General features: G+C 37.8%; 1 protein-coding gene across 8 annotated transcripts in view; it reads right to left on the bottom strand.

Moving 5' to 3' along the window:
- Nucleotides 1-15,005, bottom strand: part of UTRN (utrophin) — a 505,655-nt gene that overhangs the window by 244,646 nt on the left and 246,004 nt on the right. For all 8 annotated transcript variants that reach the window (XM_029224149.1, XM_029224150.1, XM_029224155.1 and 5 more), the window contains one exon: nucleotides 12,479-12,633. In XM_029224149.1, the coding sequence (XP_029079982.1) occupies nucleotides 12,479-12,633 (155 nt within the window). The remainder of the gene's footprint in view (nucleotides 1-12,478; nucleotides 12,634-15,005) is intronic.

The following is a 15,005-nucleotide window of genomic DNA, read 5'->3' as shown; positions in this document are numbered from 1 at the left end:
TATCTGCTTCTCTAAAAAGTCAATGATGAGATGGTACAGCCACTATGGAAAACAATATGGCAGTTCCTCAAACACATAAAAATAGAACTAACGTGATCAAGCAAGGGGAAGAAAAAAGCTGCCGCTAGGGAGAGTAGTGAGAGTACCACTATACTCTATTATAAATCTTACAGTATTTTAAATATTTTTGTAATCATATTCATATATTTAATTTTTTATATTTAGAAGTTATCCACCAGAATTTGGGTGGTTGGGGGTGATGGTGTTTTATCTTCCACCTAACCCTGCCCACATTTTCAATTATTAAAATATCAACTGAAGAAAATACTAAGAATAGCCAGGGCTTCCCTGGTGGCGCAGTGGTTGAGAGTCCGCCTGCCGATGCAGGGGACACGGGTTCGTGCCCTGGTCCAGGAAGATCCCACGTGCCGCGGAGCGGCTAGGCTCGTGAGCCATGGCCACTGAGCCTGCGCGTCCGGAGCCTGTGCTCCGCAACGGGAGAGGCCACAACAGTGAGAGGCCCACGTACAGCAAAAAAAAAAAAAGGAATACCCAAATAAAGATTGTGCCAAAAAAGTATTAGAATTAAAGGAGTATACAGGCACAATTAATCAGCCATGAACAGACGATTCTAATTTTAAGAACACTCATATAAAATTTAGTAATTATAAAATTTAGTAAAGTAGACTATTCTTATTTTAAGAACACATATAAAATTTAGTAATTATAAAATTTAGCAAAGTCAAACACGTTCAGCTTACATAATCAATATCCTTTATTCTTAAGAATATTCACAGGTACATAACAGGTTATGTGGCAAACAGCTAATGTAGAAACACATCATTATGAATTAGCTCTATTAAACCCTAAGAATGCCCAGACTAGGGAAAAGGATGCAAATGTCTAAGAACCTCATGGGTGAAGGCAGAGATTCCCTCTACTTGAGAGACACTTATAAACTTATCAAGCATGAAGGAAGGACCAGGCTAGCAGGGGAGGTGGAAAGCCTAAAGTGATGCTTCAGAGGAAAAGGGAGCTAAGAGAATCATGAGCGCTTGACCTTAGACAATGTTGGTTCCACTGGGTTGGGTAACACCAGCAGCATATTTTGGCGACCAGTGGAACATTCTGAATCCAGAAGCTAGGGCATTTATTGTAAAACTGTCAAATTATCTACTAGTCATCAGTGGGAAAAGAGATTCTCCTTCAAAAGTATTCACTTTGTAGGAAACTGCTAAAAAATAACTTTTAGACAATGGTTAAGAGATGTCTACTTTATTGGTTACTAAAGCAAAAGAATACAGGTTTTGGATCAAGGCAGACACGGCTCCACCACTGACTAGCTGTGAAACCTGAGGCAGTTGCCCACCTCCTCACGCATCATTTTCATCATCCCTAAACTCCACTTGCCACACAAGGTTCTCCACAAGGTCTGAGTCTTGCTTACCTTTCCAAGTATCATCTCATCACTCCAAGCCTCATGCTACCTACAAAAACGAACCAATTACTAACCCTCAAAGTGGTCACTGTTTCCCATCCAGAGCTTTACTTTTTATTTCTTTTACTTTAAATATCCTTCCTCACCCCTCCATCCCCCCACTAAACTTTTCCCTTTCCACCTGGTTAATTTCTACTTACCCTACAGAACTTGGTGCAGATACTTTCCAAACCTATAGTATCTCATTCCATAGCATCCCATAATTTCTCTTATGGTGCCTATTAGCAGGCCATTACTGCTGTAACAACAAATCACCACAAACATAGTGGCTTACAACATTTTTCCCTAACCTTGTATATGAATTTGGTGAAATACTGGGAAAGTGATTTTATTTATAGGATGCAAATGTGCAATTTAATAATAAATGTCCTAGGGAATTTTTTAAAATTCACAAATATCTGGTGTCATAGTTTTTTTATCATGATGATAATCAACAACTAAAAATAATGAACATACTGAAAACTAAACTCTATTTACAGCAGTCCGAATTGTCTTCATGTTATTATAATAAATATACATTTTAAAATGTATAACCATAGTATTTATACTAATTTATAATCTGATTTTTGAGATTAATATAATTTCATATGAAATCTGTAACAGAATATAGCTAAAAGGTATCAGCTCTCCACATCATTCATTTTACTCTTTTTTTAAAAGGCTAGAGTATGGTATACTGGACACAACAAGACACTACAAGAATCTTTTATTTATTTTCAAGGAATTTCACATGATTTATCATAATACCATAAGGCAAAAAAATCACTAAAATTAGATGCTCAGAAGTATGTACACACACTTTATGACACAGGCTAATAAATTACTTTTAATGCCATTTATACACTGCTCTCAGAAGGAAACAACCTAATTTTACCACCTCTGCCATTTACTAGCTATATGCCTTGGGGTAAACCACTTCAAATCTCCAATTTTCTTTTTCCATCCTTAAAATAAAGAGCTTGGACTAGTTGAGTAAAGGGGCCGTGTCAGAATCTCTAGGGGTCCTTTTAAAACTACAAATTCCATCATAGAGATTATAAAACCTACTGGAAGAGTTCCTCCATTCTCACTCCATCCCTAGCTTCAAATTCAGCTTCATTAAGAATCACTGCATGTAGGGATTTGCCTCGTGGTCCAGTGGGTAAGACTCTGCGCTCCCAATGCAGGGGGTCCAAGTTCAATCCCTGGCTGGGGAACTAGATCCCACATCCATGCCGCAACTAAAGTCTGCATGCCGCAGCTAAGAAGTACACATGCCACACTAAAGATCCTGCATGCTGCAGGATTTTAAGTTCAGGAAATTATGGCTACTAGACAAAGGCAGAGAAGATTTTTTTTTTTAAATCTTGTAAAGCCCACAAATCATAAAGAATAAAGATAGGCTGAAAACCTAAAAGACAGAACTTTTGAAGTTTAGAAGGATAATTTTAGCAAAAAATTTTTTTTACTTCAAACAGAAGTAGCAGACTATAGAATTCTTTAATGCAAGAAATGGTGCAGACTGAAAGTATAAATAACTTCTCATAAAAGATTTAAAGAATGTATGTGTGGCAGATTTATAATAGTTTATATTAAAGGGAACTTGGATTTTTTAAATGTAAACTCTTAGCTTTTAAAGAGATTTCTGTTATAAAAGCAACTATGATAGGCTACAAAATAGCTTATAGTCATTTTGTAGCATTACAAAACATGGCCACCCATATAACTGAATTTTTAAAATTTATTTTAAATGTTAAATAATGCTTCATTTTTAAGCTACAAGATGTAATATTGTTTAATCAAATGTGCATGTGCTTATAATTGGTCAAAAGAGTGTCTGAACACAAGTAGATATGTCTTTTTTTTTTAAGACTTCAATGGAAAAGAGTGTCTTAGCAAACCCACAGATATGTGTTGCTAAATTTTGGTATACTTTAAAGGTGATGTTTACAGTTACATGAGATTTAAATATATTTACCTCTTCTAGAGTGGAAAATAGTAGCATCAGTAGTTTGAGTGGCATGTAAAAAACTTACAATGAAACAATTCTTTAAGCTTCCCATTGAGTACCTTCACAAGGTAATTTGTCCTTTGGTGTATAAAGTATCATTTAGCTAGGAAATATATTAAAGCACACTTTAATGCAGTGGATTTAATGAAGAATTAGTCACTGGAGACATCCCCAACCATCTATGGTACTTTGTGACCAGTCTCTGTTGCACAGAGATTGGGTCATCATCAGGCACTTAAAAATTCACTGCATGGAACTCAAGGAGACTATTCTAAGCTGCTAACACCACACCACTTGGGAAGCTTAAGAGAGGTACCCGCAACCCCGCTATTCAAGACAGAACTATTCCTATGTGAGGATTTATCACACCACATCCTATTTCCCTTTTAACTAAGTCACTACCAGATATTTGGTCTTAGCCAACCAATACCAGACCATAACCCCAATACTGCACCATATCTTTTCCCAACCTACCCCCAAAACCCTTCTTCCATTAAGCCTGGAAACCTATTCTATGATTGGGAGATTCCTCAGATCGATCCTTTTACCCTGTCTTAAGTGAAATTGGTTTCCCTAGTGCCATCAATTTGTCTGCAGACTTCTAACGAAGTCTTTTTCTTTTTTCTCTCAGACCCTATATGCCTCGTGATGCACAACTGTTGGAATGAGGGTCCGCCTCCTTCGAATTGCTACTTCCAAGGCGCTGTTCTCCCACCTTCCAGGCAAAATTCTACTCCTTCAAAGCAGGAGACATTTTCCATTATGTTCATATACTGACCTCCAGGTCCATGGTAACTGCACATAGGCTGCTCACTGCCTCAACAGGTACGTGGAGTCTGAAATCCAACTCAAGATCTGCTTGCCAAGCCATAGGCTCCAGTGAGGGACTGCACCTCCCAGGGAAAGGGACATGATAGACACCATTATGCACTACTGCATCCCGGTCTCCACTACCTTACAAATACCTTCCTCTCCCCTGCTCCCTCTCCGTCTGGCTTTTCATCTGCATTCTTTCTCCTTGCCTCCGAGTAGATACACATTGCTAAAGAACACCACAACAGGGCTATCTTTCCTTTACATTATTATAATAAATCACAAATAGGCACCCATCACTGCCCAGCACTAAAGTTCCCCTAGGAAGCTCTCTGTCCCACCCACCTAGATTCTACAACTGATCCTCTTTCTTCAAACTTCTCTCAGTCGCATTTCCAGCCTCACTGAGAGCACGCCTCATGGATCATAAAGAAAGCAGAAGTCATTGCACTGAGAATAAGTCATCCTCCCACTACTAAGGCTCCAATCCACATGCATCTATACTCATCTTCTCACTGTCCTTCCTGTCATAATGGAAAAAGCATCCCAGCTCTTACCAAACTCAATTCTACAGATCTCACCTTATCAACAGAAGGACTTCTTTCCTCTTCCTTTGTCACCTCAGTCTGACATCACTCTACTAGATCATTCCCATGAGCATACACATATGCTTTATTTCTCATGTCCCATTTTAAAGAAAAGTCATTCACCTCTCTTTAACCTTCATTGCTTTCCAGGTACTACCTAATCTCTCTGCCTCTGTTTACAACAAACTTCTCTGGTGATCTTTCCACAAATCATTTCTATTTCCCCAACTTGATCTCATTCTCTACTTTCTACCCCATTACTCCCTTGAAATTGCTCTTTTCAAAATCACCAGAATCTTCAAAATGTGGAATTCCAGGAATGGTGGTGTGTCATCTTTTCGAATTTCTCAGCCTAATTAAACACAATGGATCATTCCCTCTTAGAAATATTATCCTCTCTCCATTCCCTCTTAAAAATATTTTCTTCCCTATATTTCTGAACACCTGGATTTTGTTTCTACTTCATTTGAAGATTTTTCTGAGCCTTTTCTGTTCTCTTTTCCTTTTTTTGCTCCATCACCAAACCCTAGACTCTATGGACTCAATCCATCTCCCTCTTCTCCATCTTTATTCTTTTCCCAGTGATCTCATCCAGTCCCACAGATTTAACCTCCACTGTAGACGCTAAGAACTCCCCAATTCCTATCTGAGCTCTGGAACATATCCAATTATCTATTTGACCTATACACTTGGATATCTAATAGGCATCTCAAATGAGCATGTCAAAATCCAGTTCTTGAATTTTTTCTCCCAGAAACTCCCACTGCCTTTTCCAGTGAATGGTACTACCACTCATCCTTTCACAAAGTGCCATCTTAGATTGTTTCCACCCCCCTAAATTACATATCTAATCCATCAAACATCTTTTCTACTTCTGAAGTACATCTCAAAGCCATGACCTTCTTTCCACCACTGCTGGTACACAATATCCCAGGATACCCACCATCTCTCACCTGGACCACAACAATCACTTATTTACTGGCTGTCCCAATTATTCTCTTACACCCCTAAAATATATTCTCCCCATAAGACTAAGCAAGATTCAACTGAATATTATAAATTAGATAGTGTCATCCCTTGCTTACTGATTCCAATAGCTTTCCATTGTACTTAATATCCAAACCCTTTCCCATGTCTTACAAAGTTCAGCATGATGTTGCCTCTGCCTCCCTCTTCTACCACTTCTTAAGCCCCCTTATTCATTTTATTTCAACCACATTCTATGCTGTTTCCTGCCTCATGACTTTTACCTTTGCCGTTGACCCTAGAATTTTTTTCAGATGGTTCTTCTTAACCTGAATCAGCTCAAATGCTGCCTTCTGCATTACGCTTTCTAAATTTAGCCGAGCTAAATAATTCCCTCTCTTACGTAGCACCTCTTTAGTTTCTTTTGCCTCCAAAATCATCATCTATAATTATGTATTATTTTCTTTTTACTACCTGGATCTTCCTATGAAAGGTAAGCTTCCTGGGGGGTAGGCACAGAGCACTGTTTATGGCTGAAGCTTCAGGGCTGATCACAGAGCTTGACAAAGATAAGGTTAAATAAATAAACATGTAATGAACTAACTCATGGGAAAAAAGAACAAATGAAAGCAAAGACAAAGGCTACAGGCACTGGTCCTTTAGGTTGTTGATTATGGAGTTAAATGCATTAAGAAAATAACTGCTTGCTTGAGCTTGTTATATACAAAATGAAAACATTAGTATTGTTAGGTATGTACCACAAAGACATTATTGGTAAATTTTTTTCAAAGGCAATAAAACAGTAATTGAAATATTAAAACAATATAACAAAAAAGGAAAATAAAGAAGAGTATAATTTTTACACTTTTCTTCTTTACCAGTTTCCTTCCCAGCTCAGAAGGGAAAACTAAAAACGAAATGCTAGCAATGAAAAGAAAAGAAACAGGTTGGAAAATAAAGGTAACATTCAGGGAAAGAAGTAAGCTTCGGAGAGGATAAATCAAATTGACTGATCCAAATCTCATACCAGCATACAGGCTCAAAGGATATGGCTACCAGTACTTTTCACCTAAGCTCATTAATTTGGGAGTGACAGCTGCTACAACACTCATTTTAAGAGTGCAAAGGATGGGCCAGGTTGATGTCAGGCCATAGGACACAATCCCCATATGAGTATCTCCACTGACCACAGTTCAAAGAAACTGGCCAAATCAAACAATGAATAAATGCTGAAGAAGAACATTTCATTTTTATTAGTCAGTTGGGACAATAAACAATCACTGCTGAAAAAGTAACAACAGAAATAATGAAAGTTTCAAAATATACAATAAAAATAACTGGGAAAGCAATCAAAGGCAAATTCAAATTTTTGGAATGTAATGTTTTCAAAATAATCAAGGGCTTCACAAATTCAGTCTTTAGTATACACAATATTTATATAACCCCTTGTAAACTATGTGCATTCCACATGTCCAGCAGGCCGTTATTAACAAGTTAATGAACATTAATTAGAAAGACAGTGTCATTTCTAAAGAAGAAAGTTCCTTCACTAGATAAATCTGTATTTGTGGCTGTCACATGAAATAAACTTTAAAAAATACTACACCCTTTCTTTCCAGGACGGTTACACTTCTGCTTAGGCAGAAAACACTTAAATGCAATGTAAATTCAGCAATTGTGATGATTTTACTAACTGCTATGGTCTGAATGTATCTGTCCTCCTCAAATTCCTATGTTGAAATCTTAATGCCCAATGCGATGGTATTAGGAGGTCGGTCGGCCTTTGGGAGATGATTAGGTCTTGAGGGCAAAGCCACCATGAATGAGGTTAATGACCTTATAAAAGAGGCCTGAGAAAGCTCTCTTATCCCTTCTGCCACATAGGGAAAGGAGAAGTCTGCTACCCGGAAAAGGGTCTTCACCCGACCATGCTGGCACCCTGATCTTGGACTTCCAGCCTCCCGAAGTTTGAGAAGTACATTTCTGTAGTTTCTAAGCCACCCAGTCTGTGGAGTTTGTTACAGAAGACTGAACAGACTAAGACACTAACAAGAAAACTGCATTTTCTAAAAGTTTCATCTGGTAATAAACATTCAGAATATCTATACTGCACTCAGTAAATCAGATAACCAATTATTTTCTCATTAATGTAAATCGAGACTATTCAAAATGACTACAGACAAACAACTGACGATGACTAAACCTTCCGCTAATTTAACCATAGACAGTACTGTACAACAGACCAAAGGGCAACGGATTTATAAGGAACACATAATATGACAGAGCAGATCATAATAATTTGGGGTAAACTTTTGTTGAGCACATACCATGTATGAGGAACTTTTATACCTAATTCTTGACCCTAACAATAATCTTACCCATTAGATATGTTCTCTGCTTTACAACCAAGAAATTGAGATTCAGTGAGTTGAAATAACTTGGTCAAAGTTCACACAGATGGTAAGTGAATAAGCCGGGATGTTAATCAAGGATTGCCAGATACCACAGCCAGTGTGCTTTTCGTCCTGCCTGTACAAACTGAGAAATGCCTTAAAGTAGGCAGCAAAAGATGGCTTCCGGGGGATGGAGGGCAAAGAGAAAAATACATAATAATTAATGATCTATAGGATATTCTTTATAACATAAAGTTATATTGTCTCATTTCCTTCATAATGTTTCAGCATAAATAACTATGTGTGTGTATATGTATGTGTGCAAGTATGTGTGTATGTGTACATACATACACATATACATGAACATATGCACTCCAGGGTTAAAATAACATTTCTGACCCACATGAGGCATCTACCCTCTGAAAGTTACTATAAGCCCATTTCAATTATCGTTATCTCAATTTGCACTACAAAATTTGTTAACTGGCATTAAGAAATGTAAGAAAAAAATTTCACCAGCAAAAAGAATAGTGGTCAAGATATGTCAATTAGTTTAAAATGTTAGAGACAGACCTGTTGTTTACAGAACCCAAAATATTGGGAGCTAGTTATGTTTAAGAATTAATCATTTTTTGTACATTAGAAAACTATTATTATGAATGTATCTAAACGACATGTTAGCCCCAACTACGCCCTGAGGGAGCAAACACATTAATATTTCTGCAGCTAGGAACAAGGCTATTCACACTACGCGGGATAAATAAAGACCATAATAAATAGCCTCACGTCAATTCAAAGCTTTCTGTTATCAGTGAGTATTGGATTTCCGGTGGTAGATAAGGGATCGTGAATGGCCAAATGACTTAGTCCAATTGCAATTCAGACAAAACATTTCCTTTGAATGCTGATATTAAATTTCATATATTATACCGCAATAATAGTGTTCCATGTGCAATATAATAACCCTTCGCCCCTCCAGAATTTGGCTGACTACAATGTACATTCAGAACACAGCTGGGAGATGAGAGAAAAGCCATGGTGTAAAGGTGCTCCAGGGCCACTACAGCAGGCACAATGGCCATGTACTAGAGAGAGTTACATTTATTTGTAGCAGAGGCCCCCATATCTTTAATCAGATCTGGTTTCTAAACTCAACACAGATAAGAACCAGTAAGTAGAATCACAAAGATCTGAGAGGTGTGTACTCAGAAACGTCATCAGCAATAGCTGAAGTTCTGACAGCAAAGAAGAAAAATAAAGCGATTTTTTAAGAAAGATAAAAGCCCAACTGCACAGTCAAAAAAGGCTTGGATTCCAATATCAGCTCTGCCCGTATGAGCTCTGTGATCTCGGGTATTCCTTAACTTCTCTCTACTTCAGTTTGTTCATCGATATAATGTTGATGAAAATTCTTCCTATCTCCTATGGGTATTCAGAGGATTAAATAAAATAATGCAAGTGAAGAGCTTAGCACAGAGCCCGACAATTAGGAGATGCCCAATAAAATTTATACGCTAAAAACGAACCACAAAATCTCACAAAGCATAGCAGCTTGAAAAAATTCACCACCAATTCTTCAGAGCGTGGAGAGCATTGTCATAATTTAATAAAGAAAAATATCATCTTGGCTCTGCCTTGTACCTTTGAACGTGTCATTTAACTTGTCTGAGGGAGCATTAGAGTAAGCATTCTCGATGGAAGAAAGTATGGTTCTTGGTGGTGCGAGGTGGCGGAGGGGAGTGGGAAAGATCTACTCTTTTTACGTATAAAGCATAAATATAAAGTACAGAAACAGATACACAGGATACCCACGATATTAAAATGTCCTGTGGGCAAGTATCTGAAAAGGCTCCTTAGGCGGGGTGGATAATGTAAAAAAGGTTGAGAAACACTTGTTTAAATGAACTGTAAGGTCAGGTACAGCTCTTATAGTTCCTTAATTCTCTCTTCATAACAATAATGCCAAGAATTCAAAGAATGTTTAATATAGGTTCATGTACTTTGCTAAAGAAGGCAAGGAAAGATTTGTATATTTCAGGAAGATCTTCAATTAAACAGTCAGAAATTGTAAATATCATTGTGTTTAAAAGATAAAATTTCTATGGCAATACACAGAAAACCCAGCTATCACTATGATGGGATCCCGTGAGCCACAATTTTGTTGTATTTTCTCTGCTTTATAGATAATAACATACCTAAACCATATCTAAATATTAACATGTTTACTTATGTCCCCTAAAACGCAGAAAGAAAACAGAATAAAGACAATGACTTGTAACTACCATAAAACTGGAACACTGTGGTTGTCTTAGCTATGATAAATGAAAGATCACCCTGGAATATAATTCATCTTTAATTGCCTCTTCCATCTAATCTAACCACTGCTGTAGGCTGTCTTAAAATATTTGCAAAGTAAAAGCAAAAAAAGAACTGGAATTGCTAAACAAAGCTGGCCACACATTCTTAAGTGATCAATTTTTCTGGTATTGTTTACAATAAAAACAAAGTCGTAATTCTTACAGTAGACTGAATTTGTGGAAACACATAGATAAAGTATGCTTAAGGATGATCTCTCTTAATGTTAAGGCTGGGTTTTTTAACTGAGATATAATTGGCATACAACACTGTATTAGCCTTAGGTGTACAACAATGATTTGATATATGTATATATTGCAAAATGATTAGCACAGTAAATTTAGTTAACATCCATCACTAAACATGGTTACACATTTTTCTTGTGATAACTTTTAAGATTTAGTGACTTTCAAATACACAATACAGTACTGTTAACTATAATCACCATGCTGTATCTTACATCCCCAGAAATTATCTTGTAACTAGAAATTTGTACTTTAAAGCTGTTTTTAATTCCTCCTCTTCCCTGCCTTAGTTTTGGGATTCTTACTATATCCAAATTACCTGTTACAACAAGAGAAAAGCAGTTGTACTAAAATGCTAGAAAGACCAATATTATAACTATATTCTGCTTTAAACACTTTGAAGTTTTGTATTTGCTATCCTTGTCTTTATATTCTCCAGAATCCTAGGGATATGCAGCAACACATTCATGTTCGCATACTGACTCATAATTCCTTTCTTTGAGTTTCCCCAAAGGTACATTAGAGACTCTAACTAAAAATGACATTCTAAAAATGTACAAAATACCTCCATATCAAACCATTACTACATGCTTGTCCATACTTTATTACCAGTAATATATATCATAAAGTGTTCTGATATTATCCGTTTTATTCACTGCAAAATAAATGTGGTTTTGATATCAAGTTAGCTTTCAGGCAGTTGCATCTGAATATTCAAGATGTGTGAAACCATAATTTCATTCAGACACAGGTATTCACGGTACTATGCAGGAAGCAAACAGTGTCTTACGATGATGAATATAAACATGCAGTCTTAAAGGATGCTGACCATTGTTTAAAAGTGCCTCAAAGTCTAGATGCTCAAGTGACAGAAAAATTTCTCTTATAAACACGTATGCTATTTTAGACTGTTCCAAATTTACTGACGAGATAAAGTAATGAAAAGAAAAGATAATAAATTAGTTGAAGCCCAACATACACTTAGTATACTTCAGGAGACTAGTGTGGATCCATGTGTCCTCAGCCAAAACCGAGGATGACCTCACCAAATAGCATACTGTTTTAATTACCGTTAGAGATAATATTACCCTGATGCCTCTGTAATACTTAAGTGTTCCTTACCATCAGAGTACTACAAAATGTACTCAAGAGGCATAAGAAAATCAGAACACATAAAATGATCACGGGCAAGGTTTAGACTCATTCAAGGAAAAATTCTATTGCAGAAATTCAAGTACCTAATGTATAAATATACACTCTGTACTAAGTGTGATAATACTAAGTACAGCATAAAAATTTAAAAATAATAATAAAATATGTGACCTGTTCCACACGCTTCCATGAGAAAGCCAAAGCAATCAAATTCTCAACTTGGGCTTCCCTGGTGGTGCAGTGGTTGAGAGTCCGCCTGCCGATGAAGGGGACACGGGTTCATGCCCTGGTCTGGGAAGATCCCACATGCCGCGGAGCGGCTGGGCCCGTGAGCCATGGCCGCTGGGCCTGCGCGTCCGGAGCCTGTGCTCCGCAACAGGAGAGGCCACAACAGTGAGAGGCCCGCATACCGCAAAAAAAAAAAAAAATTATCAACTTGACAACATACATACATACAGCTGCCAGGGCCTTAGCATTACCTTTGTTTTAGATTGATCCATGATGTTTTTAAGTACTCCGTGGTTTCTTTCACATTCCTCGTGTCATCACTGCCATATTCCTCCAGCAGTTTCTGCAGGACATTATCGAATGCCATTACGATACCAGCACCAGGAGCCAGTTCTTGAAGCAACATCTAAGGTGTAATTTCAGATGTAATTGTTAGACCGGATCACTCAATAACAAGTATGACCAAAACACTGGTCCTTCCAGTAGGTTTTAATATGTTTTAGACACAGATATCAAAAGAAGGAATCAAATTATAAAACAAACTCTTGCATGTAAGCTCAAACAAAAATAATTCTGGAAGTGAAAAGTGATCAGGTACATAGCAGATAACATTAAAAGATTACTGTCTTTTCTCCTTTGATATGTTTTACTTCCTCAAACCAGTTGTCTTCTTTCATTCCTACTGCTATATCTGACCCTTACAGGAACATGTATCTTATAGGAATGAGCTTACTATAGAGTTAGCTCCTCTATATGTGCTTGAAGATATGGAAAGGGCAACAACATGGAAGTCTTCTTGTCCCTGGATCACTGTGTATCACTGTTTACAAAGTTAACTGCTTGGCTGGATCCAGTAGCTAAGCAAGGTTTACTGAGAGTTGCTTGAATACACTAAATTGATGCTGTATGTCCATAGGCATTGGTTCCTTGATAAATTTTTTTCCACCTCTGAGAGCTCTTGTATCAAGATACTCCCCATGAAATCTAAATGACCAATGAATGTTCTTAAAATGATTTTTGTAGCGACTAGCAGAAAAATCCACCCTAAAGTTCCAGAATAGAACTACACTGCTGATTAGAATATTCCTTTTTGAACTATGGTTTTCTCAGGGTATATGCCCAGTAGTGGGATTACTGGGTCATATGGTAGCTCTATTTTTAGTTTTTTAAGGAACCTCCATACTGTTCTCTATAGTGGTTGTATCAATTTACATTCCCACCAACAGTGCAGGAGGGTTCCCTTTTCACCACACCCTTTCCAGCATTTATTGTTTCTAGATTTTTTGATAATGGCCCTTCTGACCCGTGTGAGGTGATACCTCAGATGAATGGATAAAGAAAATGTGGCACATATATACAATGGAATATTACTCAGCCATAGAAAGAAATGAAATTGAGTTATTTGTAGTGAGGTGGATGGACCTAGAGTCTGTCATACAGAGTGAAGTAAGTCAGAAAGAGAAAAACAAATACCGTATGCTAATGCATACATATGAAATCTAAAAAAAAGAAAAATGGTACAGGGCCTCGCTGGTGGCGCAGTGGTTAAGATTCCACCTGCCAATGCAGGAGACATGGGTTCGAGCCCTGGTCTGGGAAGATCCAACATGCCACGGAGCAACTAAGCTGGTGCGCCACAACTACTGAGCCTGCGCTCTAGAGCCCTTGAGCCACAACTACTGAAGCCCGCGCGCCTAGAGCCCGTGCTCTGCAACAAGAGAAGCCACCGCAATGAGAAGCCCGCGCACCGCAACGAAGAGTAGCCCCCGCTCACCACAACTAGAGAAAGCACGCGCGCAGCAACGAAGACCCAGCGCAGCCCAAAGTCATTTTTAAGAAATGGTACTGATGAACCTAGTGGCAGGGCAGGAATAAAGACGTAGACATAGAGAATGGACTTGAGGACACGGAGGGGGAGGGGGAAGCTGGGGTGAAGTGAGAGTAGCATCGACATGTATACACTACCAAGTGTAAAATAGATAGCTAGTGGGAAGCAGCTGCATAGCAAAGGGAGATCAGCTCCGTGCTTTGTGACCACCTAGAGGGGTGGGATAGGGAGGGTGGGAGGGAGGCTCAAGAGGGAGGGGATATGGGGATATATGTATGCATATGGCTGATTCACTTTGTTATACAACAGAAACTAACGCAGTATGGCGAAGCAATTATACTCCAATTAGGATGTATTAAAAAAAAAGAAAAGAATATTCTGAATATGATGATTGAAACACTGGTATCACTTTTAACTGTATTCCTCTGGTTAAGTGTCCGGGAGCTTTGCTGGTTATTACTTTTGAGTCTTTTGGTGAAGACAATTCAGCAGATAGCATAAACACAGAGAATGACCCAGGAAACCAGGATACCTGGCCACTTGCTTTTTAAGTTGTAACCATGGAAAGCCTACATGTCTCAAGAATAAAAACTACTCTCATGTCTGAGATTTTTCCCGTATATCCTTTATTATATTCTTCACAAGCGTACACTTTCATTTAGGCTATCTGAAGGGTAAATAAATGTTACCCCAAAGTATAACCTAACAGCCATAACCTCCAACTCAAGAATATTTTCTATGACTGTAGAGATTTAAAATAGCACTTTAAAAATACCACAAGTGTTCAATATCATCAACTCTATAGTCCAACTAATCACAAAAAAGATACCTGCTATGATGATATTGATGAAATGGTTTGGTTATAAAGGTACTAGAAGAAACTAAACTTACTTAATACTTGATTTGTTCACTACAGTAGCCCTCAAATGAAAGTCTCAGGAGATTTCATA

The sequence above is a fragment of the Monodon monoceros genome, unplaced genomic scaffold, assembly GCF_005190385.1.
Source record: "Monodon monoceros isolate NGI ecotype Baffin Bay Population unplaced genomic scaffold, NGI_Narwhal_1 Super_Scaffold_15, whole genome shotgun sequence".
Classification (NCBI taxonomy): domain Eukaryota; kingdom Metazoa; phylum Chordata; class Mammalia; order Artiodactyla; family Monodontidae; genus Monodon; species Monodon monoceros.
This window is presented reverse-complemented; position numbering and strand designations above follow the sequence as displayed.